Genomic DNA, 26,603 nt, shown 5'->3' with positions numbered 1-26,603 from the left:
ACAGATGATATCTGAGAGCGCGATATGATGGCTTTTTTATATGTGACATCTGTGACTGTGTGGGTGGGTGGAAGTATGCAACGACGCCTGTAACCCACTTCGCCTCCGTGATGGACGGGAAGCATAACTTCCATACCTAGATAGGAAAACGTCCAGCGCGAACTCTGGGCTCTCAATTGAACTCGTTTCCGGTGTCAGGACTCCCTCTAACTTGGCTGCAGATTTGTGGAAGACATCCTAGGGTTACACAACATGAGCCATTTCTCAACGGCGATGGAAGGGCTGTAAACCTGAGACGTAAGAAGGGCTTGCATTGGTCGGCAGATGCCCGACATGGCAGAGCTTTCTTTGATCAAGAAGCCGATCGTAATCAGTTGCTGATGAGTATTGGCGTCTTGTGAATGGGGCAACCTGAACGATCTGATATGTGTACCTAGCGAGGCGGGTGGCAAAAAAAAAAGCCGGACCCTCAAAAATATGTGATCAAGTTAGATAGTTTTGTGGTCAACTATACTAAGCGGTACTTTCCCGTCTCCAACTATCAGCATTTAACATAGGTATTCTCTATCAAAACCCATTTAAAGGAGTACGGCTTTTTTTTTGTCCCCCGCTTGCTAGCCATCAGCTGCGGAGGGTGACAATGACTGGGAAGCCATTGACTCTCCAAACACAGGTGCAGCATCCTTCTACCATTATGCCGTAACGTTCACCCTAGATGGACACCTCCAGCCCGAGTATGCTTGCTTACTTCCACTGGCCGTTAGTTGTCTCTTCTTCGCCACCCAACACTCGCACGGAGTCTCGACGACTTAGCCAGGTTTCGAACGCCAGGCTCACGGCGGATGAGGCTCCCACCTCCAACGGGACGGCATCATCTGTCCCGAGCCAAGTTAATTCAGGCTTGAAGACAGCTCCGTCTGGACCGCCAGGGCTGTCTCCCGTCGGCCAGCTCAGTGCTGGTGCAGACCCCACTGAGTCTTATTTGGGCAAACTCATCCGACAGGCTGTCGATGAAGGAGTCAAGCGGGTTATGAAGAAGACTCTCGAAGGAGCCTTAGCCCAGGCTGTTCGAGAATCTGCCAACGCCGCCAACAAACCGAACCGGCCGGATCCGCCAACACTCAGATTCATCATTCACTCGACGTATGACATCGAGAAGCTCCAGCGGATGGGTTCGGGCATGATCGCCGCCAGGTTCGGTGAGCAGAGCGCTCCCTTCAACAAGGTCATGGGGACCTTTGTGAGTGGCAATTGTCTGAAACTCTTTTGCGAAAGCGAGATTGCCCTTGAGGAGATCAAAGAACGAGTAGGCTTTGTGGGACATGTTCTCGGGATATCTCATCTCAGGCTCGTCCCTACTGTGTTCTACGTCGAAGCCATTGGGTTTGATTTCACGGACGCAGAGCTGAAGAACGCGAAAGACAGTCTAGCAAAGTGGGGTGTCGACAACGGCGTCAAGTTCGCCAGCGTCACCAAAAGCTTCAGAAGGGTGGTTCTGGGAATGTGGCACAAGGAGCATGCCCGGGCATTGTGCTCGAAATTCGTCTTCTTGAATGGACGCAAGGGATTTGTCGAGTAAGTCCAATCCGTTCAAGCGGGATTTTTTGGGGGCTAGTACGCTGATGTGCAACTTTGGCAGGCCCATCGACACCCGCTCGCTTCCGTACTTTTGCTTCAACTGCAGTGCCCCCGGCCACTTCCGCCACCAGTGCCAGAGCTCTCTGACATGCGGGAAATGCGCCGGAGATCATGCTTCGTTCAACTGCGCTGTGGCCAGCGACTTTACCTGCCCGAATTGCAAGAAAGGCCTGGGGTTCAATGCAACGAGGGAGGACTTGGACCACCAGGCGTGGTCTCCCAAGTGCAAGTTTCCCGAGACTACCGCCATGTTCAAGGAATGTAGAAAGCACACAGGCAGCCCTCTTTGGGCAACAAACCTCCAACAAACCGACGCCGACCCGCCTGTCCCGAAGGAGGGCGGGGCAACGGCCAAACGACGTGCCAAAAAAGACCTGATCAACGCATCCGATTCCAAGCGACAAACGACAAATCTCAGTGCTGAGTCGCGGCCGACTCCAGCCACGGCTCCGGTCACGGCTCCGGTCACAGCTCCAACAAAGGCCCCAACCAAGGCCAAGGCCCAGGTAAAGCTCACGGTCCTGGAACAGGAACCGACCCCGGAATTGGACCCGGAATTGGACCCGGACACGATCATGGAAGTATCTCCCGGTCGCCCGCCCAGCGGCCTAATCCCGCGTTCCACACCCACCGCCGAAGGAGCCCCGACAGCAATACCTTCCCAAAAGCTTCAGTTGTCATGGACAGACCAGGCAGATCGAACTCTAAAGAGAAGGCGCATCACTCGGCACAAGGGCAGCGTGGTTTCCAACTCCCAGATTGTCGAGTATGATGGGATCATGAGCCTTCGGTCTCCGAGCTCCTCGGCAAGCCGGGGAATTTCATCTTCCCCCCAGATGAACCCCGTAGTCCCTTCCAGCCTGAGCAACGTCATTGCTCTTAGCCCCACCGATCCAGCATTTCCCGGCTCAGAGGACGAAGATGATTGTTGAACGAGTCGAGTTCAGACCCTACACGCTAGAGGGCGAATGGCGCGAGCCTCACGCCGAGGCTTGTTCCGGCGCCCAGGCGAAGTAACACTGTGCTCGGGTTGCGCGAATGGTTTGCTTGTGGTCAACCTCACCTTTGTCTTTTTGAATGCCGTCCTAGAAGATGAGCTAGCTAGAAAACACCACTGAATCAATCTCAACCTCCTCTCTTGCGAGAGGCCAAGGGCAAGGGCGTAGAGACGAGATGATGTGGGAATGTAAGGTGGCCATGGCCAGCAGTACACGGACAGAAGTTGTTGTCATCTGCACTCTCCTTTGCGGCAGTAACCACCCAAATGCCGATACACCATGCGAGTATGTGTAGATTGCATCAAGTTTCACGCAAGGTGCCGTGCAGACCGCTACGCCGGGCCTCCCCAGCCTGCTTCCACTTGGCAGCGTCCTGCCAAGAGGAATGGAGCTCTCCGTGCCCCCGTGATTCGTGGATGATTGCCGGTGCGGTCGAAACAAGGAAATAAGCATACCGAGTTGGCGCCCCGCCGAGGGGGGTGGGCCATATCGACATGGGTCGGCGACAAATGATATCCACCTTCCTGGTCCTTGCCGAAGAAGGATGTTGAGAATGGCGCTCTTGAATTCATTTATTTGCGGGATGCTTTTCTCCGGGGCTTGCCTCCTTTCCGGTGGGATGAGTACCACCGACCGGTGCCGGAGGGTGACCTTGGACCCCCGTGATTGGGGGGAATTTGGCGGGCATGGGCCGTATGTACAGATCATGAAGAACCACCAGGGGGGGAAGAGAGAGGTATGGTTACATTCGGTGCGACGGCTGTGGGACTTGTTGGCATTGAAAGTCGCCCTGAATTTGCTGTCGAATGGAGCCGAATTCTGGGCAGGAAACCTGACTATGAATGATATAAGTTCGTCGGTGGAATCCCGCACCGATTGGCGTCGTTGCTGATGCTCAGACTCGCACCATACCGGCATCGATCAGATCCCGCACCATGGCCCCATTCATCCTTGTTCCTGTCGCGGTACTCGCTGCCCTGAGCGGCGCGGCCGCCCGTGACATCTTTGTGTCCCCCACTGGCACCGGCACGGGGACCCTGGACGCCCCGCTCGGCTCCGTGCAGTCTGCTGTCGCCGCCGCCGTCGCCGGCGATACCATCTTCCTCCGGAAAGGCACATACGCGCCGTCGGCCAACATTCAGATTGCGAAATCTGGCACCAGGACGTCGCCCATCACCATCCGGCCTTACCAGGGCGAAAAGGTGATTATCGACGGCGGGAACATGCCCGGGTGAGTCAAAAGGAAAAAAAGGAGGAAAAACAAAACCCACCCATAGAATAAATTGGGTAAACACCATCCCTGGGGATTGCCGTTGACGCTTTTCACAGCACCCCCAAGGCCCTGGGCGAAGCACTGCCCAACCCCGAGAGAGGCGTCTTCCACATCCAGAACGCCAACTACTGGGCGCTGTACGACCTGGAAATCATCAACGGCCCCTACGGCATCTACGCCCGCGACGCCTCGCACAACTACTACGACGGCCTGTCGACGCATGACAACTACGAGACGGGCTTCCAGCTCGAGGGCGCCTCGGCCAACAACACCGTCGTCAACCTCGACTCGTACCGCAACCGCGACCCCCGCAAGAACGGCGAGAGCGCCGACGGCTTCGCCTGCAAGTCGGGTTCCGGCGAGGGCAACGTCCTGCGCAACGCCCGCCTCTGGGACAACGTCGACGACGGCCTCGACCTCTTCATGTTCGCCAGCCCCGTCACCATCGACCGCGTCTACGCCTGGGGCAACGGCTACAACCGGCCCGAGTGGGCCTTTTCCCCCTTCGAGGGCGACGGCAACGGGTTCAAGCTCGGCATCACGGACAACCCGCCCGCCAACCACATCGTCAGCAACTCCATCGCCTTCGGCAACTTCAAAAAGGGCTTCATCGACAACGGCAACCCGGGGGCGCTGACGTTCGACCGCAACACGGCGTGGAACAACGGCGACACGGGCTTCCACATGCGCAGCTCGTCCTCCCGCATGACGGGCAACGTCGCCGCCGCCAACGCCGGCGCCGCCCAGGTCAGCCTCGTCGCCACCGTGACGGCCTCGGGTAACTCGTGGAACTCGGGCTCCTGGTCCAACAGCTCCTTCGTCAGCCTCGACGCCTCCATCCTCAAGGGTCCTAGGGGCCCCGACAAGAAGGTCCAGGGCAGCGACTTTCTGATCCCCAAGTCAGGCCAGGCCATCGGCGCGACCACGCGCTAAGGGGGCTCCAGTGCCACCTCAGCTTCAATGTATTTATTCTACACTTTTTCTCTATAGTACATACACATCACCTTAAGACTTGGGTTCACCCTTAGAATAGTGACCATGACAAAAGCCGTGTATGGAAAGTCATGTTCCTCTCATCAAGCCGAGCAGCTGATTTTGGCACGTGAAAATTGGAAACCTGCGAGACACCTTTCCCTTGCAACCAACTTCTCTGCCCTCCAACCTGGATAACGCCTACAAATGCGGGGGGGGGAAGCCCCATCATCTCGTACACGACATCAGCACACAGCCATCAAGACGCATCCCTCCTCGGGGGCGGGAGAACCAGTTCATCCCGACCCATGACCTCCACCGTGCCCTCCCTCCCCCGCCAGAGATACCGCACATGGAGTACCTTGCGCCGCAGCGGCGCCGGGTCCCAGAACCCCAACAGCGAGCCCTTTCTCACGCCGGCCGGGATCCGAAGGCCCCCATCCTCCACCAGCGCCGCCACCGCGAGCGTCACGTCCGCGACCTCCTCGGCCGCCCAGTCGTCGCCGTTGTCGTTATCCCCATCGCTGCCGCCGCCGCCGCCGCCCTCGTTCTTTACGCCAAACTTTGCGCTCAGCACGACGAGGCCGCCGCGCTGACGCTCGATGCGCTGACGGGCCTCCACGGCCCCCGCGAGCAGGGACGCGACCTCATCGGCCGCGGCGCGCTTTCGCGCGACATAGGCTTGCAGGTCGACCTCGGCGGGGCGGGTGCGTCTCGGTCTCGCCAGGAAGTGCCGCGCGGCAAAGGCGACGAGAGGCGCGACGCCCGCGCAGCAGAACAAGATGACGGCGCCGCTGTGTTCGGCGCGCGGGGAGAGGAGGACGGGGATGCTGAGGCGCTGGCCGAGGCGCGACCAGTACAAGGAGAGGTGCAGGCTGTGCGGGCTGGCGCCGAGTTCGAGGCCCAGTTTGGAGAAGCGGCTGACGGCCCAGAGGTTGCGAACGGCGACGTATCCGTCGAGGAGCGTGTTGGAGCACAGCTCCAGTTCGAGCCTGGCGGGGCTGGGACCGGGGAGCAGCAGGTCGCGCCCGTATCTGAGGTACCCGGCCACCGTGTTGGCCGTCAGTGATGCCGAGACCGTCCACGAGCCGTCGTCACCGTTGCTGCTTTCACGGTCCAGCCCGCGGATGCCACACTCCCCCCTCGGGGAGTCGTCGTGACCCGTTGACGGCATCCGCTCCTGCGACGTCGTGTACCCCACTTCGAAGCTTGCCGACGTTTTCACGGGGAACTCGGTGAGCAGTTGGTCCTTGCTCACCTGCGTAAAGTCCCCGAGGAACTTGATCGCCTCGCCAGGCCATACGCTCCAGTCGCCGCTGTCGGCAATGGCGTACGCGTTGCCGGCCCCCATCCAGCGGTGGATGCCGAAGCCGATGCGAGGAGGCTCCCGCGCCCACGGTTTTCCGGACCGCACGCTTCCCTCCAGCAGGATCGGATTCGGGTCATTTGGCAGATGGATCGGGTGCGACACTCTGGCCGTTAGTGAGGGCTCAGGCAGCGCTTCGCTCTCTACTTCGATTGCCGTCTTGGCGATGCGGTCTTGGGCCGTCCGGCGGATGATGTCCTGTCGGAATCTGAGACTGATCAGGGGACACGGGCGCTGCTCGGCAAGCTGGATGATCCGCTTGCGAGGAATGGTCAGGGGTAACAAGGGTTGATAGCGATCGGCCAGCAATGGAAGAGGGACCCTGTATATCTCCTCGACGATTCCGTAGACAGAGCCGGTCAATGTCACCTGTGCCGGGGGCAAGTAGAGCACGGGTTCCGGCGACCGTTCAGCATCGCCAGCTGCGCTTCCACCGACCGCAATAGACGGTACGCACTTCGATGCGGACGCAACACGTCGACTCGTCGACAACGCTGTCCTCTCAACCATCCGGCTAAGCGCCGGAAGCCCTACCGTCACGGAATGGCTCAGTGTGAAGTCCAAGGGTGTCACGGCGGAGCCCTGCCGGACCGCTTTCGAGGCATCGAATCGGATGCCCAGATCCGACGTTGTCTGTACCACATCAGCCGCCCGTTGCCTCAACTGCTCCTTCAGCGATGAATCATATGTATGTCGATAATCCTCGTCCGGGGGGATGTACGGCGCATTGGTCAACTCCCTCGATTGGGCCGCATCGTAAAGCGCTCGCCGGTAGGGGTCGATCAGCGTCTCGAAACTCCTCTGCACCTGATTGAAGTGCGGCTGCGCGACGCCGTGCAGGCTCTCGGGGAGGCCGTCTTTGTGCAGGTACAGCACCAAGCGGTGGTATGCCCTCCGGATCTGGTCCGGTGTCAGGGACGGGTCGTTGGCCAGGCACAGCAGGTCGTAGTAGTCTCCACCGACGCCGTCGGGCGGATTAGCGCCTCCAAGGTCCGTATTCACGGCGGTGGTGCTATCGTCGCCGAGGTCGGAGGCGAGGGTCATGCGCTCGACGATGGATGAGGCGTCGTCATCGCCGAACTCGTACTCTTGTCGCGTGGCGGCGAACTGCTCGTTGAGGGAGAAGCGCGACGAGGCGGAACGTAGGCTGTGGTGCTGCTGTTGCTGTTGGTAATTGATGGGGTGGAGGTAGGAGTAGTCTTCCCATGCGGCCGAAGAGCGGGCGGAGGAATTTCGCGAGGGCCCGCCGCGGGTTCGGCGGACTCGGAGGCTGCCGGAGCGGCTCGGGGAATCGGCCATGATTGCGGGGGGAAGAGAGGAGGAGAGTGGGGATCGGAGATTGGAAGGAGGAGGAGGAGGAGGAGGAGGAGGAGGAGGAAAGGAAGAGGAGACGGCGGACGGACGAATGCGACTGCGAGAATCACAAAGACAAAGAGAGGATGAACAAAGGAAGGTTTGGCAGGAAGAGAGACAAAGAGAGGAGGTCCTATGAAGACAATTACTCACTGCTTCTGTTTACTTTTCCAGTGACAACCAAACCTGCTGGCCCGCTTGCCCGCCTCGTCGTCTAGCGCAAGGACGAATAGGGGGAGCTTCTGGGCCTTGGTCGCATGGATCCACCCCAAACCAACCTGGGGGAGGAGGGGCAACGACGAAGCGACGACGTTGCCAGCTTGCGTCCTGTGCTGTTTTTGCTGGGGGCGCACAGCCGATGTTCGGGCTGAGGGGGGTTCCCAGCTGGCAGTGAGTCAAGGACAAGGACAAGGACAAGGATAGGACATCACTAGCTCCACCATCGGTCCATCGTTTGACATGATCCCATGGGATTTCCAGCTTGATTACCTAACCGGACCTGGGGAATTGGGCTGGAGAGGACTCGGAACAGTGCAGATGTCTGCAGATGCGGATACAGAGTCCGTGTCCGTATCTGCATGCGAATTGATATTTAATAATTGAGAACTGGTAAGGTGACTCTACTTGAGTATCGGTCTGCCCCACAGCGTCTGTTTGCGCTGCCCCGGCGACGGCGGCGGCCAATGTGGCGGTGAGGCGGAAGATACGGCCCCGCTTTCTCGGCTTATTCAACGTTAGGCCGGGCTCATTGCGCCAAGATCGGGGCCTCAAGTGAACCACAACTGCTCCCTTTGGAGGCGGCAGGCTGCTCTTCCGACCGACTCCCATGCCACGTACCGTATGCTAAAACGCCTCGCAATTGCTGGTCGCCCCCTGACCAAAGCCGTCTAACAGAAACCAACAAGAACCCAGCTGCCACATAATTGTGCCAATGTCACTGGTGCCAGGTGCCAGTCACCAGTTGTCAAGCAACAGCTGAGGGCTGCGCGCTACCAGCTGCCAACAGCCGTCCTCCCACTTCGAAACACCACAAATATGTTGATGCCCATGCCGGACATCAACTCTCACCCCGCGAATCCGTGACGGTGTGACTACAGGAAAACAAAAATGGCCCTTCTTCTCACGCCCAAGGACCGGTACCCTTTCGAAGCCAAGGCACCGCAGGCATGCGGCAGCTGCAAGAAAATGAAGAGGAAATGCGACAAGGCCCTCCCTGCATGCGGCCTCTGCTCTCGTATGGACCGCCGGTGCGACTACGCCGAGCCGCTGCCGCCGGAGCCGCATCCCGCGCCGACCGCCCACGACTTCGCCGCGTTGCAGCTGAAGCTTCTCGATCTCGAGAGCCGGTTGAACCAAGGGGGCACCGACCCCGGCCCCTCGTCTGGCGTGTCTGCGGCGCTCGGCCCCTCTCACAGCCACGTACTTGATCCCGGGTCCGGCTCATCGTTGAGGTCTGGCAGCCGTGACAGCAGCATGGAAGACACGCCGCCCTCCACGTCGGCCTACACCTCTGTCGAACCACTCTGGGAACAGGCCCCTGTCGCGCAGTTCCCGCCCGATGTGTTCCTGGACATTCACACATTTGAGTGGTTGAACCAAGCCCTCCCAAGACCCGTGATTGATATACCCGCCGTACGTGACGCCCAAATCACATCCCCCTACGTCCTATCTCTGCCACTCCTTTCGTAGGCGTCGCCAGTGATGAGGCCAGATTCAAACTGACTAACTGACTGACTGACATACGTATGCCGTCCAGGAGGTCTTGGAGCTGATCGGCGACGGCGCTGCGGTCCAGCACACCGTCAATGCCTACTTTGCCACAACCCACACCTGGCTCCCCATCATCTCCAAGAAGCGCATGCAAATGGGCGTCACCCTGGCCCAGGGGGGTCCGGATCTGGCCATGCTGTTCCTCGCCATGCAGCTCGCGACTGCCCGCCCGGAGCCCGGCGTCGCTCCGGCCCACCTCGCCGTCTACCGCGCCGCGAAGCGCTTCCTATCACTGCTGGAGAACGGCGGCGCTACTTCCCTCATGGTACTGCAGTCCATGGTGCTGATCGCATATTTTGAGTACGCCCACGGGGTCTACCCGGCCGCCTGGATCACTATCGCGTCCTGCGTGCGCTACGCTGACTTTCTCGGGCTGCCGGGGTTCCACAAGGGGAACATATTGCTGAAGGCGCCGGTATGGTCTCCCCGGTTCCTCTTGCCGCATCAGCTTTTTTTTTTTTCTTTTTCTTCGGATTTGTGCTGATCGCTGGCAGACAACGATGACGGAGCTGGAGGAGCGGTCGAGGACGTGGTGGGCGATCCTCGTCCTTGACCGCATCATCTGCCTTGGCAACCAGAAGCGTTACCTCTCGCCGGAGCCTCATGACACCGAAGCCTTTCCCATAGACGACGAGGACTGGGTATTTCTCCTTTCCTTGCTACCCCACTCTCCTTCAGACGCACCTCTCGGAGAAGCCGAACTGACACGATCCAGGATGAAGGACGCGTCGGCCGCGCAGTCCAACACACAATCGCATCACCGCCCTCCCCGTCCCAATCCCCCTTCTCTTCCCTTTGCCGCTCCGCGCTCTTGGCCGGCGACGTTGTAACCCACGCCCGCAAAAAGAAGACCACCGCGGAGTCCGCCATAGCCGCCGTCGCCGAGGCAGTCTCCCTCACCGCGGCGCTGTCCGCAATGACGGAGCAGCTGCCCGGGGGGCTCTCCTTCCTCGCGCCGCGCTGCGTGCTGTTCTCCGCCGCAGTCCTGCTGCACGACTTCCACTGCTGCTCCGTGAATCTCGATGGGCGCTTGCGCACACCTGAGGAGACGGAGCAGCAGGTCCGCTCCATGGAGGCGTTGGTCCGCATCACCAAGGACGTGGCGGCGCTGGCTGACGAGCTGTTGCTCTTCATCCTGTCCACAGAGAGTGACGAGAGCCATGGCAATGGCTACAACGATGGTGTGGGCGCTGTGAGCCCGCTGATCCTGGACGCGCTTTACGGTGCGGGGAACACCCTCGCCTGGCTCTTCAGGGAGGAAGGGTCGTTGCAGTGCGAGAACGAGGTGAAGTCCATCAAGCGCTGCCTCGAGAGGCTGGGCGTGCGGTGGAGGTTGGCAGGGGAGTACGGGCGGATGCTTGAGCAGCAGGATCTTGCGTTCATGATGCAGGAGAAGGGGCACTCGACGATGGGCGATATGTGATATGTGGAATGGCATGGGGCTCGGTGTGTCTACCCGGGTGCCGCCCAGTGTTGCGCCCGCTAGCCATGTCAAATCAGGTGACAGGCGGTGTAGTCGTCAGTAGATGGCCATGCGCGGCAAGCAGGTGGCCAAGAGGGATCTTGAACAAAACTGCGTCATTGACTTGTCTGTGAGCGTGGTATAAGTACTATTATATACATATATGTCCTCCCGCAAGACTCTTGGACCCAGTTTCCGGAGATCCTTTCAAGTGGAAACTAGTCCGTTGGGTGTCAAAAAACAAAAACCCCTCGACTGGTGGTTATCCGCCACGGAGGGTTTAACTTGACGATACTACCGCGCATAAAAATCCTTGTGCGTTGTATACGCACAATACGAAAATGATTGCCGATGGAAAGGCTTTGCGTGGTCTTGGTCTCTTTTCCCCTCCTCGTTCCCATTTCTCTCCTCCACAGCTTCTTCTTGCCGCCGACACAAGTCATTTTAAAACCGCCTCTCTCTCTCTCTTTCGCTCTCTCTTTCTCTCTTTCTCTCTGTCGAGCGGGGGATGCCTGCTGAAATACGCAGGCGACGTTGTCCTCCTCTTAAGCCTCTTCATCACCCTCGCGCTCTTCTTTGGCCCTCTTATTCGTCAGCCTCATGTTCTTTACACACTCTTTTGAAAACCTATGTTCATTACAACCTGAACCAGACTTTCCCCTACAAACCTCCTATCCCAACCCTTTCCTGCTCCATCGCCGTTCCTCCCAAAACCTCAAAACGTCAGCAACACCGAACGATCAGACCCCATGCCTAGCAAGCACCTCAGAAGTCCTAGAAAACACTAAACTTAGCAATACGGCACCAGGGCCTTCCATGGCTGCAGGTTTTGAAATTTCAGCCCCTCATTTTCGCGCGCTTCTTGCTCCCCCATTTGAAACTACCTAGCCGTCACAAGGCATCACCGAATTCAGGACATGTCGTTGCACTTGCCCCACTTGCTTACGATAGCAACCCCCATCCCTTCTTCAAGGCACATACATAATGGACCCCATCATTTGCCGCACGAGAGCAACCGTAACATCTCTATATGATAAGAAGCAAAATTCATTCCAGCAGACTAGAGACAAATCGCCACAAAGTCCTTGTTATACCCTAGCAACGCCATGCCATGCAAACATATTCTCCCACCAGAGCAACCTCGGCGAACAGCCGTTACCTCTGCTCCATCCTGCCGGCGTGGGCTTTCATCGCCCATATGAGCCCGCAGCATTTACCTCAGTACCATGTTCTCCGACCAAGCAACGCTTTTATCCCATGATTCATTGTACAAGACAATATTCGAACAACTCAAACAGCAGCCGACGCCGTCTACGGTTTCTGCTCCACCAGCGTCGGCGCAATCCGTCTCTTCTTGGGCTCGCTGCCCTCCTCCTTCTCGCCTTCACTGGCGTCACGCTTGATCCCACTCGCTGCCGTGCTGGGGGCAACGTTGGTCCTAGGCGTTTCAGGAGGCGTGGTAATGGGAACTCCCGTGACCTTTGTAGAATTGGCGACCGCGATGCCGGGCACACTACCGACAATCAGGGAGGGATTGGTGACCACATTTGACGACTGCGTGGCCACGGATGAGGTAGAGTTTGATCGCGCAGGCGAATGGGGTCTTTGACTGACGAAGCCAGCGGGCGGTGGCGATGGAGCAGTAAAGGAGCTCGCTGAATTTCGGTGATGGTGCGTTCCGCCGTTGTGAAACGGGGAAGGGGGCGCGAACGCCGAGCTTGAGGTGGGAATCGGAGTGTTCTGGTTCGATGATGACGATGTCGCTGTCATGCTCCCAGGCACGGCAGGGCTCTTGGCGGTGGGCAAGTCTCCCTGGTAGACTTGTCCCAATTCGCCAGGCGAGAAAGACAGCGTAGAGCAGAACCCGTCGGACGACGATACCAAGAGAGTCAGTCCGTCGCTCGACCTACGCACACTGTTAGCATCTCACCGATCCGGTACTCGAGATACAACTTACCAGGCTAGGTCTGTGAACGTAGCACAGTGGAGGTTGCTGACGATGCAAATAGGGGTTTGCTGCTGAGAGTCGTAAAGAAGTACAGAGTCTTGGGTTGCAACAGCATAAATCATTCTGTAAGGCAAGGCGAAGGCCGCCTTCGGACCTGGGGTAGAAACGCTGGGTTCTGTCTTGGCCGGGGCCGGACTCGACTCGGGGACCGAAGTAGGAGGAGGAGGCGGGTCCATGACAGACGTGCTCCCCGTAGGCTTCGCGACAGGCTCCGGAAGGGCTGGGATAGGGTCTTCGGAAGAAGATGTGTCGATGGTTATGTGCTTGGTCACCGGGGGCGACGTTCGCAGGGTGTAAAAGACTGGCGAGCACTTGACAACCACCGACGGCTTCTTGTGACCAGGCAAGTGTGCAATGGGCGCCTTGTTGATACCGCCTCTCGTATAGATGTAGACGGTGTTGGTCACCTCAAAGGTTGGCTTTGCGCCACCCTCCGAGTTGTGCTGGGTTTGGTATTGACCAGACGGGGTGAGAAGAAGACTGCCATCGGGCGTGAAGGTGAGACGCCGAAAGAAGGAAGATAGCGTCTCATTTGCGTACAGCGTCGAGTTCTTCATACCGAGACCGCCCGAGGGGTGAGGCTTCGGCGAAGGTTCCAGGGGCATGACGGCCGGCAGGGGCATTGACGGAGCTGGGGATGGTGAGCGTCTCGACGAGAACGAGGACCGCCTACTATGGCTGATAACACTCGGGGGGTTCATCGGCAGGGCCATGGAGGTGGGAGTACCGGGAGCGGACGGCACCGGAGACCCCACGGCCTGCTCTACGGTGAGGTGGGTCCGCATGCTGAAGTCGGGAGGTGCAGGACTGCTGGAGGAGATGCGGCGCGGGGGCAGGTCACTCTTGTTGTGGCTCGCGATCTTGGAGGGCTTGTCGTCGTGGTTACCGCTGAGAGTATGCTGACCGTCCTTGGTCTTGAGGGAGTAAATATGGACGGATCGGTCAGACGACTGTGTCGCAATGTACTCGTTCAGGGGGTCCCAGGCAACTCCTTGCACGTAATGGCTATGCTCGGCGATTTGGCGTACTAGGGTGCCTGAACAGGTCAGACATTAGCTAAGAATGGCGAGTCCGGCGGGCAGTCTTACCAGAGCTGGCATTGTAGATCCGGGCGATGTTATCCATGCTTCCGATGATGAAGTAGGAGCTGTCGGGGGACCAGGCCAGGTCGTAGATCTCGGATCCGCTGGATCGACACATGTGCTTCGTGCGCCAAGTCTCCTTGTCCTCGAGGCCCTCGTTGCCAAAGGCAGGGCCGGTGTGCTCGGACATGACCCAGATGATGACATTGCCATCGTCGCCGGCAGAAGCGAGGATCTCGCCTGACAGAAGAAAATAGTCAGCGGGCGAAACAGGAGGCAGGTAGGCTTGGGGGCTGTGTGCATGTACCTTTGGGGGCCCAACGGACGACGTTGACTGCTTGTGTGTGCTTGGTCAGGGTCGACAGGTAGTCGACCTTTCGATCTTCGCCATCCGTCTCGACCTTCCAGAGCTGGGCTCGCTGTCAGCCTCGACAGGCCACCCGTCTCAGAGGTGGCAGGGTCACCAAGTCGGAATTTTGACGTACTCTCACGTTGTTGTCTCCTCCGGCCGTGGCCAGACGGCCCTTGCCGTGGGGCTCGAAATGGGCCGAGTAAACGGGGGCATTCTGGTCGTGCCAATTGATGATAAGCGGCGTGCTCTTCATCGTGAATGTGTGTGTATGCGGCCGTCGCGAGACATATGCAGGACCGTAGGAGGTTGAAACAGAGTCGTCGTCGGCTCGTACGACAGGGTGGTAGGGTGAAAGATGGCCGTGCTGTCAAAGATGCCGAGGAGCTTATCGGGGGGTTTGGCCCTGGAGCGTTGGTTTGGATCGGGAAGCTTCGTGCAGGATTCGCGGCGGGATGAGGCTCGATATGGAGGGGGGGCGGAGGTCGAGCTTTAGCTCGGTAGCATCCGTAGGAGCTCGAGAGAAGATTGGTTAGTGGTGTGGTGTGGTGTGGTGTGGTATTGGCGGCAGCTCCTGTAGCAGGCAATCTATACTGTGGCGGACCAGACGACGAAGATGACGAACGGTTGGGAGGCGGCGGAAGGATTGGTAGAGTGGTGCGCTTGTGTTTGTTTAATATGTAGTATCCGTACCCAGCGAGCGTGCGGGCAGACGAAGGGAGGTGGAAACAAAAGCGACAAAGAGGAGGAAGTGGAAATGCAGCAGCAGAGGAAGAAGAAGGGGAAAGGCCCAATCAAACTTGGCAGGGAATTGTCACGAGGGCCTAGTAAAGGATGAAAGGTCGTTCCCGAGCGAGCAGGGCAGGGTGTGGAGTTTGAGAGGGTTGATGGGTGGTTTGGCTCAGCGTTGCGGGTGGTTTGCGAGGAAGCTCAGACGGGCTGTGTGGCGCTTCGACGCAAGTCGCAGCTGCTGCAGCGCCCAGCACCGGCGTCAGGCCTGCTGAGGTGAGGTGGTGTAGGGGAGCAGCAGAAGCGGCAGGGAGGCTGCTGGTTGCAAAGCCGCGTTAGACGAGCCAGTGGCCAATCAAAGAGCTCCGTTCTTCGGAGCTAGAAAGCAGCAACCCGTTTGATTGGCTGTAGCTGTTTCTCAAAGGGCCCCAAACTGGAACCTTAACCCATGGACGGAAAACGCTGAATCTCACTTTTTTTTTAATAGCACTCTGCTGGAATGTACTTCAACTTCACTGCAGTTGTCTAAGCTGCATGGGAAGTTTGCTTGATGTGTCATGCTGTGACCCGGCCCAGGGGCGGACAAACCACCCGCCGCCATAAGTTTTGGCATGCTAAACGTTCAGCTGGTAGGTAGGTATCTATCAAATGGATTGGTAGGTCGGTCAAGTTACCAACATCCTCCATTTTTCCGTATGGTATTTTACAGCTGCAATTTGATTTACAACTTGCTTGATACGTTTGATTGTCGCTGCTGGCACTGGAGCCTTTACAGCACTACAGACACAGATGTCATTCAATACCTAATTCCGTCAGCTTCCAGGGTAAGGCGGCCACGATTTGTGATCTCTTTCGCTTTTCCATTTGACATTACACCACCTCTGGGGAGGGATGACTTGACTTTTCATTGTCTCCACTAGCTGGTCTGGCGGGATGAAGGAAACGTGTACCCTAATTGTAGCGTCGACGTTGGAGCAGATGGATTGATGACAATAGGTCTGAGTGAGTAGGGGAACGATGCATTTGTGTCCCTTCATCCCTTTCTGGGTCGCAGACCTTGCTTTATCCCGATAGAGGCTGTCGGTGACCTTGATGAGGATGGGTGAGGCCGGGGCGTTTCTATATCACAATCAACTTTCTGAGGGCTCGGCACCAAAACACCTTGAACTGTGTGTCGAACCATAGGAGTCCCCAGAATATCTTCGGCAAGCACCTGATGGTCGGTGAAGGACTTCAATAAGTAGACAGCAAGATGACTGCTGAGACTTAGGGTTTCGGACGTACGTTCCGGAGCGGTCATGGTAGTGGATAGCAAGCGGACCGCCCCAGGCGTAACTTGCATAGGTTAAAAGCGGCCATATATGGGTGGGCGCCTTGAAGTAATGATCACAGCACGCCGAAACGAAGCCTTTCCTCTTCCGCATGGAGTGGAACGCAAGCTGGGGTCTTTCTGTGTTTAGAATCGTTTCGAGGCAACCACCCTCCCCATGCACGTTGTCAATCTTTGCCATCACTAGTGGAGGATGACAGACTCTCGCAAGCACGGAAGACTCGTGATTGTCACAGGGCTGACACGATTCACCAATGAATGGGCGCCTAATGCAAATTGCTGATGGGGGGAAAACCACCATCGTGTCCGCCCACAATCGTTCCAGGACAGCAGCAAGCGTTCCGGCTTACCCTGAACGTCTCGGTATACCAAGATCTCAGCCCAACATCAATATGTTGCAAACATGGAACCATCAGTATCAGTTGTGGCGAATCACTGTCGACACATGGAGCACAATCCTCAACGCCGTTCCTGCCAGCACATGACACCCATCGCCGGGTCTTCTTCGATTCGGTTTAACGAAGTTGCTTTCTATAGTTACCTTATTTCCTCAACACCATCGTCACTGACTGTTTGTTCACTGTCATTGCTCGTCCGCATCGCATCGCGCGTCACAACCATTCCAGGCGTTGGCGGTGAGCAAGGTCACGGACACGGCTGGTCTCGGCGCCAACCGATGGCCCAATCGCAGTCTACCGAGGAACTTCATATGCCCCCTCTCCTCTCCGTGAGCGGTTACAACGCATCGGGCGTCTGAATGGCTGTTTTTCGCCATTGAAAACTGTGAATGTGAATTCCAAAGAAATGCATGCTGGCAACTACAACTTGTCAGTCTCGCCCACTCGCCCACGCGTGCCTTGGTGGCAGTCGCGCGGCGGGAGCTTAGAACCTGTACGTCAAGTTGCATCTACGTCTCTCGGGCCCATGCTCGTCAACGAAGGTTCGCACTGACTGACGCACGCACATACACTGGGCCGGCAAAGCACGAAGGCAGGCAAAACGGGTGCCCTTCTTAAATGTGTCGTCCTACTTTTTGTTTCGGAAGATGAAGACGCTGGTTTAGTGTGCGACTCGACGGCGCTGCCCACTCACCGAGGGGCGCCAGAGACAACGAGGCGAGCCACATCAGCCAGTGTCTGGCGGGTAAGAGAGCTAAATATGTCGCGATGCGGCGGACTACAGTTCGACGGCCCTGAATACCAACTATGGAGATGGCGTCGGCGCCCGTCGTTTGGCAGTGTTGTTGCCTGTCAAGGCAGCAACCCAAGAGAGAGCTGCATCGCCTCGCAAGAATCTGGTTATCTCCAAGAAGACGCTAGAAACCACCATACATCTGTCGACAAGGCTTCGTGGGCCGGGATGGCCATCAGCACGGAAGGGGACGGTGGCATCCGGCGCGGCGCAGTACTTTGGCGCAACCTCTTTTTGCCGGTGCGACTCGCCGAATGACTACCGCGGCAGAGATGCAACAAAAAAATATGTCGAGTCATCCTTGGATCAAATGCGCAAAGACGAGGTGGTGTGTCAGCGCCTGCCTAAATAACCGCACCTCCTTGCGGCAGATGCTGGAGGGTAAGGTAAGGTAAGGCAGGCAGGCGGGTTGTGAAGGGCGAATGAGAAAGAGATATTGAATTGAAACAAAGGCCTCTGCAGGACTTTAGGCATGTTTCAACGGGGGGTTCTTCCTCTATATTCTTTCTTTCTTGAACCAAGGACCCCCAGGCAGCTGACGGAAAGTGATCTTTCTCTGTGGACCGTGACAGAGCGGCCGTCGGCACAAAATACGGTCCATCCAGACCAGGTCTGCGACGTCGTCGATAGCAAGAGAGTCCAGAACCGAGATGGATGGATCACTGGCTGCAGTTGTATGCAAAGCGTCAGCAGTAGGTCGGGGAGGGGGGGGGGAGAGATGGGTGGGGGATCACATCGACTCGACTACAGTACCTAGGTATGATAGGTATAGAGTACACTACGTACGATTCTAACACGAATACTCTGTACTATGTGAATACCTGTCTCGGGCAGTACGACCGAAGGGTCCACAGCTCATTGCCATGATTTTGCTAGTCTGACCGCCCTTCCGGTTAGTTCCCAGTGTCTTTTGGCTCCCTTGAGATATGCTGCGGCGCAGTCGCCGTCCCCCTCCCCCCTGTCCGCGCAAATTACCATGAAGAGCCTCTCACACCTGAAGCGAGCTCTCCTTCCTAATCCAGCGAAAACATGACTGGTGTGTGACTCCGAATGTGAGTCTTTCCCCGGAACCCGCTCCTCTCGCAAACCGGACGGCTAGCCGGCAAGTTTGGTCGGGGATGCGAGACCCGAGAAGGAGGGGGGGGGGGGCGTTGCTACTTGGCCTCAAATCAAAACATGGCCAATTCAATCCCGAGACCGATTATGAGCGCCGCAATTTGATCCAGCAAGTCTCTTCCCTCCCCCTCTACGGATAGATACCATGACAGACACGAGGTTCATGTCAGAAATCCCAGGATGCCACCCGACAAGTCGGAAGCGTGACGGGGGCGGGCGGTTGAAGCATTGAAGGGTGTTTGCGACTTGCAGCAGGTGTGCGAATTAGGTCATGTTAGTAGTGCAGGATGACTGCATGCGAGCCAACGCGCTAACATGGCCCGTCAAGCGCGAGGCGGGGCCTCTCCTCCATACTCCATCCACCATCCATGCCGACGACCTTTTGTCCCCCCGTATCACACATCACACATCAAGGGTCTCGAAAGGAACTTCTGCCTGGGAAACCCACCCTCCATTATGTCAAACTTTTTTTTTCTCCCTTCCCGCCGGTGAGTCAAACGGCCAGTCATGGCAGCACCACGACCACGGGTTGACGAAGGAGTGTTCGGCCAACCACCGTCCATGTGCGACACGGGCCGTGCGGAATCGGGCTCACGGTCGCACTTGCTGGCAAATGACAACGATGAGACGACAAGTAGATTGCCAGCTAGCTACCTATGCAGTGTCGTGTCGTGTCGTGTCGTGTCTTGTACAGCAGGCAGAACCTAAACAGACGGCCAGCGATAACTCGGTCGTCGACCCATGCCATCATCGGCGAACTCGGTTGCCTGGGACCTCAAGCCTCTATCTAGGCTTTAGGTCGCAGCGTCGTCGCAAATCTGGCGTGCCAATGTCGGAAAATCTGCACGAGCGCGGCAGAGCGATGCAGGGCAGCGAGTCGTCGCGATGGCGAATGATCAAACTGCCTTTCTGGACTGTACGATGTACCGTGCGATTGCATGGTGGACCGGTGGTGGACGAACCCTGGGATGGGGGTTGTAGGATGGGGTGGGATGGCGTGGATGGGTTCTAACGCAAGTTGACGATCCCGGTCAGCAGGAGACATAGAGCAGCGATGAGCATGGATGATCAGAGCTGCAGGCTATCCGCTGATTAGCCAGTGGTGTCAGTCATTCGAATTCCGCAAGGCAAATGGCGAGGCCACCTTGAGTCTCTCCTCTCTGTTATCCGCCGTCCAGGGCCTGGTACGAACAACCTGGTAATGTTGGTAAGCCGCCTCGATGAGAGAAATACCAAGATCGTTAGTACGTAGGAAATGCAAAGGTATCTCGAGACCGTAAGGGGCTCCTCTTTCCTCTTGTGTCTTTGTTTCCCCTGCTCGGAAGGTTGATTCCCTACTCCCTTCTCTTCTTTTATATCCTGAGGCTTTCCCGGTCGTTGTCTTGGCTCGCCCGTTTGCCGCTCAGTCTCTCTCTCCCCTCTCCTTCCCTCTCATCTCCATCCCGATTCCCGCCCGTCCCTCTCCCCCGTCCGGCGTCTGCGTGTCTCCAACTCTTGGCTGCCGCACCCGCACCCGCACCCGCAACCGCACTCACGGCCACATCCGCACCCGCAACCGCACCGTGTACTCGCCGCTCCTTCTGGCTCATGGTTGAAGGCGGAAACAGGCGCCAAAACAGCGACGTCACGAATCGAAACTTTGAGACGGTCACCCATCGGCTCCGTCTCGGCACCCACGCAGCCGACGGCCTCGTTTTGTTTGCCCCCGAACATATCTCCGAGAGCCATCTGGATAGCCAGAACCTTGACTCAGGGCACCCTGGTCGTTCTTCTTCGTTTTCCCTATCTTTTTTTCAACGGTGAAACTGGTACAGCCCGCGTTTCTCCAAACCGGCCCCCCGTCCGATTGCGATAAACCAACAACCGGACGTCGACACCAGGTTTTCGTTTTGGTCAAAGGGTTCTTACTCACGGTGCCTGATCCGTCCGGGCCTCAGAGAAGCCGAAAACGCTTTGCCGAGGAGGAATTACGCCTTCAACCGGCCATTGGATCCAGCTTACCAACCAGCTCGATTGCATTGTGGACCTACAACTCTTTCGAGCAGTCGCGCCCGAAAAAAGGCAAATAAACCGCCACCTGCAAAAAATAAATTTCCAAAAACCGGAAGGGGGCAGGAAAGCGTCCTTTCTCCCCATTGATTGCCGTCATCTTTCCCAGTCTCGCAATCCGATCGACCCTGAGAAGACCTCACCACGGTCCGCCGCCATATGTCCGGCTCCATCATGCACAATGAGCCGATCCTGCTGATCGAGGTCGGAGCTGCTTTGGGCCTTATCGCCCTCACCTCAGTTCCGGCCCTCACAGGGCTCGTCAAGCAGTTCAGGTCCCGCAAGCCCAAGGATCATTTTTACGAGGACAGGGACGGAAAGAGCACTGCCGAGTCTTCAGCCGCCTTCTCAAACCGCTGGCCCAAAACCTTTATTTTTCTCTTCGCTTTCCTAGGACTGGCTGTGTCGTTGGCCAACTCCATCCTCGCCACTTCCTCAACTCGCGCCGGCAACAAGCTCGACAGTCTCTTCATTGCTGAGTGGCTCGCAACCGGTGTGTCGGTACGTGGCTGAACCCCCTTGCAGCGCCCGTCTTGTGGTTGAAATGCTGACGCGAAACAGATCCTATTGGCTCTGCAGGCCGTGGGCATCGTCGCCACCAATGACTCCGTTCACGCTTATAACCTTGGTCTGTGGCTGTGGTTCTCCGGCTTAGTCTCGGCTGCCGTCCAGATTCTGCAGGGCACTGCGGTTTTCGACCACCTCCTCAAGAACAACCCGACCTCGTTCGGCCTCAAAATTGCTAGTCTGGCCCTCACCCTCGGTCTTGTTGTGACCGGTGTCGCTTTGCCCCGGAGACCCGACGTCTACTTTGAGGGTAAGGCTGTCGACCGCCTCAGGACGGTGCCTGCTTACACCCGCTTTACTTGGGGCTGGTGCAGCGAGATCCTTGACCTGGCCACCAAGAAGAAGGACCTCGATGCATCTGACCTCCCTAAGCCGGACCATTGGACCAGGTCCAAGGACTCGGCTGCGGCATGGAAGTCATACAACTTCGATTCTGACTCGAACCTATGGTGGTCCATCGTCTGGGCCTACCGCGTGCCCTTGTTCGTACAATGGTCCATCGCCATATCTAAGGCGCTGTTGAGCTTCGCCCCTTCGTGGATCACCTTGCAGATACTCGAGGCCCTCGAGCGTAGACACCCCGGCGACGAACTCCCTGTAGATGTCTGGATCCTGGTCTTTTGGCTCGGCCTCGCCATCTTGGCCGACGCGTGGGCCGAGGCAACCATGTTCTGGCTGTCCTGGGCCGAGCTGTGCATCCCCCTCCGCGGCGCCCTGTCTGCTCTCATCTTTGAGAAGTCCATGCGAAGAAAGAACGTCAAGACTGCCTCCAAGCAGGAGGCCGAGCCAACGGAGCAGGAGACCAACGGAAAGGACGACCCGAAATCCAAGACCGACGACGAGGAAGAGGCCGAGGACGACAACGTCCTCAAGTCGAAGCAGGCCATCATCAACCTGATCGGCGTTGACGCCAAGCGCATCTCCGACTTCGCCGCCTTCCAGTTCCTTTTCCCCTCCAGCGGTGCCAAGTTGATCGTTGCCATCTGGTTCCTGGTTTACCTGCTCGGCTGGGGCCCCCTCGGTGCCGGACTCCTCGCGTGGGCCATTCTGCTCCCCATCAACTTCACCTACGCCAAGGTCTATTCCAAGGCGCAGGACAAACTGATGAAGATCCGTGACCAGAAGCTCGCCGTTGTCAATGAGGCTCTCGTAGGCATGCGTCAAATCAAGTTTTCGGCGCTCGAGCCCCAGTGGGAGAAGCGCATCCTCGACATGCGTGAGAAGGAGCTTGGTGCTCTTTGGCAGGTCTTCAAGGGCGACACGGTGCTTTTCGGCATGTGGATCACCAGTCCCATCGCCTTGGCCGCCGTCTCCCTCGCCACCTACGCTTTCCTTAACGGCACCTTGATCCCGTCGGTTGCTTTCGTCAGTATCGGCGTCTTCAAGAACCTCGAGGTCACCCTGGCCGTCATTCCCGAGCTCATCACCGATGTCATCGACGCCAACATCTCCGTCAAGAGAATGCAGGACTACCTGAACGGGCCCGAGCTGACCAAGACCGTCACGGAGGGCCCCGATGTCGCTTTCGAGAATGCCACCATCGCCTGGCCCGTCGACGACGAGACGAAAGATGAGGATAGGTTCATATTGCGCAACGTCAACGTCACTTTCCCTGCCGGCGAGTTGTCCGTCATCTCTGGAAAGACTGGCACAGGCAAGAGTCTCATGCTGGCAGCCATTCTCGGAGAGTCAGATCTCCTGTCCGGCACAATCTACGCGCCCAAGCCTCCCCCGCTCCACGAGCGCAACGACGACAATGCTAATCGTGGCAATTGGATAATCCCTGGTAGCATCTCATTCGTCGGACAGATCCCCTGGATCGAGAACGCTACCTTGAAGAGCAACATCCTCTTCGGTCTCCCCCTGGACGAGGACCGCTACAACAAAACCATCGAAGTCTGCGCCCTGAAGAAGGACCTGGAAATGCTGGCAGACGGCGACAAGACGGAGCTGGGAGCTAACGGCATCAACCTCAGCGGTGGCCAGAAGTGGCGTCTCACCCTCGCTCGTGCTATCTACTCGCGCGCCGGCATCCTCGTCCTGGACGACATCTTCAGCGCCGTTGACGCCCACGTTGGCCGTCACATCTACGAGAAGTGCCTCACCGGCGAGCTCTGCAAGGGCAGGACCCGCATCCTTGTTACCCACCACGTCGCGCTCTGCGAGCCCAAGACCAAGTTCCTCGTTGAGCTCGGCGACGGCGGCGTCCAACACTCTGGTCTCTTGTCCGAGTTGACCGAGGACGGGACCTTGCAACTGATTAAGAGCCACGAGCAGGCTGCTCTGGAGATTGCCGACGAGGAGGCCACTGCTGTCAACTCGGAGGAGGCGTCTGACGTCGAGCCTTCCGAGGTCACTGAGCTCAACGGCGATGGCGGCATCCTGAAGAAGGTTCCGTCAAAGGCTGCCCGTCAGTTTGTCGAAGACGAGACTCGTGAGAAGGGTTCCATCAAGAAGCATGTCTATGCCGCATACTTGAGTCAAAGTGGTGGCTGGCCTTGGTGGGGTTGTGGTTTCGGGCTCTTCGTCATCTACCAGTTCGTTGTCATCGGTACGTCCTCATCTTCGTCTTTGGCCTTTCTTTGTCATGGGATTCGGTATTAACGTTTTTCACAGGACGATCATGGTGGCTTCGCATCTGGACCGGCCAGTCCGAGGGGTCCGTCAGCGCCTCCTCTTACAATCAAGTCCAGCATCAATACGCCTACGCCCTCACCCTCCAGCATAGCGAGCTCCATGTGCCGTCTGACACCGTCAGCATCACGATGGACAAGGATACTCTATTTTACCTAGCTGTCTACGTCGGCATTTCGGCCTTCTCGGCCATACTCGGTACGGGTCGCTTCTTCTACTTCTTCCTCATGAGTTACAAGGCCAGCCGCCGCATGTTCGAGGGCATAACCCGCACCGTCCTTCGCACCCCGCTCCGCTGGCTCGACACCGTCCCGACCGGCCGTGTCCTCAACCGATTCACGGCCGACTTCAACGTCATCGACAACCGCCTTGGCATGGATCTCTCGGGCGCCTTTGGCGCCATCCTTAGCGTTCTCGGAATCTGCATCACTGCCTTCTACGTCTCCCCGCTCATCATCCCACTGGCGTGTGTGCTCCTGTTCATCGCCATCTGGATCGCTATACGCTACCTCGCCGGCGCCAGGCCCGCCAAGCGCCTCGAGAGCACCACCAAGTCGCCCATCTTCGACCTCTTCGGCTCTACACTCGTCGGCATGATGACTATCCGCGGCGCTGACAAAGCCCAAGTCTACATCGACTCCATGTACACGCGCCTGGACGAGTACGACATGGCGTCGTGGCACCTGTGGTTATTCAACCGCTGGATGGGCTGGCGCATGTCTCTTATCGGCGCCATGTTCTCCACCGCCGTCGGCTTCGTCGTCCTTGGCAGCCCCCTGATGGGCCCCGCCCTCGCCGGCTTCACTCTCTCCTTCGCGCTCGAGTTTTCGCAGGCCATTGTGTGGTCCATCCGTCACTACGCCAACATCGAGCTCGACATGAACGCCGCCGAGCGAGTCGTCGAGTACTCGGACCTCCAGACTGAGGACCAGGGTGGTATACAGCCTCCCGCCACTTGGCCGACCGAAGGCCGCCTGGAGGTCAAGGACCTCGTCGTCAGCTACGCCGAGGACCTCTCCCCCGTCCTCAAGGGCCTGAGCTTCAGCGTGAACAAGAACGAGCGCGTCGGTGTCGTCGGCCGCACGGGCGCCGGGAAGTCTTCCCTGACCCTCGCCCTGTTCCGTTTCCTCGAGGCCCGCTCGGGAAGCATCCACGTTGACGGCCTTGACATCTCCAAGGTCAAGCTCCACGAGCTGCGGTCCCGTCTAGCCATCATCCCCCAGGACCCGGTTCTCTTCTCTGGCTCCATTCGCTCTAACCTCGACCCCTTTGACAACCAGAGCGACGCCGACCTCCGCGACTCCCTGCAGCGCGTGCATCTCGTCGACTCGAACCCGTCGACCCCGGGCGAGCCTTCATCGTACGCCGCCGTCGTCGCCGCCGGCACCAGCGCGGCGGCGCCCGCGCTCGACGCGTCGCAAAGGAACACCAACGTCTTCCGCAACCTCAACTCCCCCATCTCCGAGGGCGGTGGCAACCTCTCGCAGGGCCAGCGCCAGCTGCTCTGCCTCGCGCGCGCCATCGTGTCGCGACCCAAGGTCATGGTACTCGACGAGGCGACTTCGGCTGTTGACATGACAACGGATGCGCTCATCCAGCGGTCCATCCGCGAAGAGTTCAACGACTCGACGCTCATCGTCATCGCCCACCGTCTCAGCACGATTGCGGATTTCGACCGCATCCTGGTGCTGAGCGACGGCGCCGTCGCAGAGTACGGAAGCCCGAGGGAGCTGTGGGATAAGGAGGGCAGCGTGTTCCGAGGCATGTGCGAGGAGAGCGGCGAGAAGGAGAAGTTGAAAAACATCATTTTTGGTTGAGACGGTCCGAGACCCCCCACCTCCAGGATATCCGGGTCCGAGCATACGGGATGATTTCCAGAAATGAACGAAGCCTTGTGTGAGAGATGTTTCCAAATCTTTGAGACGATTTGTTATTGTTGGCGTCTTCTTGTTTGTTCCGTTCTCTCCTTGTTTTTATCTGTGTAAAGAGAGACAAAAAAAGTACTATAAAAGCCGGACACAGCCACAGCGCATGTCCCATCTGATAGCAGGCCATTGGCCAACTAAGATCACACGACCTTTTGCAAGTAGTAAATGCAACCATGTTTGTACTGATGAACTGGAATGAAAGATGCTCATCGGCGGTTGGGGGTTTCATGGATCATTGGGACGCTGCAACATGAGCAAGACCGTTCGACATCGTGATGGGACGTTTCAAACGACATAGCAGGGCGTGTCCCATCACTAACCGTATCCTGAGTGATTCTCCAAGCCAATCTTCCCACCTGTTCAGGCTCACCACACTTGGATCAATGGCCGCTCAGAAACACAAAACGGCCAAGGTGTCAACAAGCAAACCAAACCAAACTTACTCGTTAACTCTGCTCTGAGGCATGCATCGGTGGGGTAAACGAGTGTTTTCCTTTAGCTACCTAGCTGTTGATCGCGGGAAATGAGAGACGGCGACGGGAGCGTGATCCACCCCCCTCCCCCAATGTAAAACCGTAGATATGTGGCATCACACAACACCCAGTCCACATCGTCTCGGCAGTACTCAGGTACCGTACCCTGATATTCAATCTGATTATACACACCAAGAACCAGAACCAGACCCAGAAAACCACCCATAACAAAAACAGGACAAAGAATACGATCCATCTTGGGCAGAAGAACTCTCTCTCTCTCTCTCTCTCTCTCTCTCTCTCTCCATCCGGTCT

General features: G+C 57.6%; 6 protein-coding genes across 6 annotated transcripts; 4 read left to right on the top strand and 2 right to left on the bottom strand.

Annotated features, from left to right (window-relative positions):
• Positions 1–715: 715 nt before the first annotated feature.
• On the top strand, positions 716–2,570 carry CDEST_12451 (Putative Zinc finger, CCHC-type; the record flags this gene model as incomplete). Its single annotated transcript, XM_062928607.1, has 2 exons — positions 716–1,575; positions 1,640–2,570. 2 exons carry the CDS (start codon positions 716–718, stop codon positions 2,568–2,570), a joined length of 1,791 nt encoding a protein of 596 aa, XP_062784658.1.
• Positions 2,571–3,502: 932 nt separating this feature from the next.
• CDEST_12450 (Putative pectin lyase/virulence factor, right handed beta helix domain, PL-6 family) lies at positions 3,503–5,085 on the top strand. The gene is made up of 2 exons (XM_062928606.1): positions 3,503–3,867; positions 3,966–5,085. Exons 1-2 carry the CDS (start codon positions 3,572–3,574, stop codon positions 4,840–4,842), a joined length of 1,173 nt encoding a protein of 390 aa, XP_062784657.1. The 5' UTR covers positions 3,503–3,571; the 3' UTR covers positions 4,843–5,085.
• Position 5,086: 1 nt separating this feature from the next.
• CDEST_12449 (Putative dnaJ-like protein C11) lies at positions 5,087–7,731 on the bottom strand. The gene has a single exon (XM_062928605.1). It carries the CDS (start codon positions 7,544–7,546, stop codon positions 5,141–5,143), a length of 2,406 nt encoding a protein of 801 aa, XP_062784656.1. The 5' UTR covers positions 7,547–7,731; the 3' UTR covers positions 5,087–5,140.
• A 680-nt stretch (positions 7,732–8,411) lies between these two features.
• On the top strand, positions 8,412–11,004 carry CDEST_12448 (uncharacterized protein). The gene is made up of 4 exons (XM_062928604.1): positions 8,412–9,232; positions 9,357–9,785; positions 9,865–10,011; positions 10,086–11,004. The coding sequence occupies exons 1-4, from the start codon at positions 8,708–8,710 to the stop codon at positions 10,791–10,793; spliced, it is 1,809 nt and encodes a 602-aa protein (XP_062784655.1). The 5' UTR covers positions 8,412–8,707; the 3' UTR covers positions 10,794–11,004.
• A 644-nt stretch (positions 11,005–11,648) lies between these two features.
• Positions 11,649–15,344, bottom strand: CDEST_12447 (Putative WD40/YVTN repeat-like-containing domain superfamily). Its single transcript, XM_062928603.1, has 5 exons — positions 14,408–15,344; positions 14,230–14,332; positions 13,929–14,162; positions 12,790–13,876; positions 11,649–12,738 (listed from the first exon to the last, which is right to left on the bottom strand). Exons 1-5 carry the CDS (start codon positions 14,525–14,527, stop codon positions 12,144–12,146), a joined length of 2,139 nt encoding a protein of 712 aa, XP_062784654.1. The 5' UTR covers positions 14,528–15,344; the 3' UTR covers positions 11,649–12,143.
• Positions 15,345–19,957: 4,613 nt separating this feature from the next.
• Positions 19,958–26,603, top strand: CDEST_12446 (Putative AAA+ ATPase domain, ABC transporter type 1, transmembrane domain-containing protein). The gene is made up of 3 exons (XM_062928602.1): positions 19,958–21,187; positions 21,248–23,804; positions 23,870–26,603. Exons 1-3 carry the CDS (start codon positions 20,846–20,848, stop codon positions 25,702–25,704), a joined length of 4,734 nt encoding a protein of 1,577 aa, XP_062784653.1. The 5' UTR covers positions 19,958–20,845; the 3' UTR covers positions 25,705–26,603.

Source organism: Colletotrichum destructivum, chromosome 8, assembly GCF_034447905.1.
Source record: "Colletotrichum destructivum chromosome 8, complete sequence".
NCBI classification, from domain to species: domain Eukaryota; kingdom Fungi; phylum Ascomycota; class Sordariomycetes; order Glomerellales; family Glomerellaceae; genus Colletotrichum; species Colletotrichum destructivum.
Note: the sequence above shows the minus strand (reverse complement) of the source record. Positions and strands in the feature narration are given on the sequence as shown.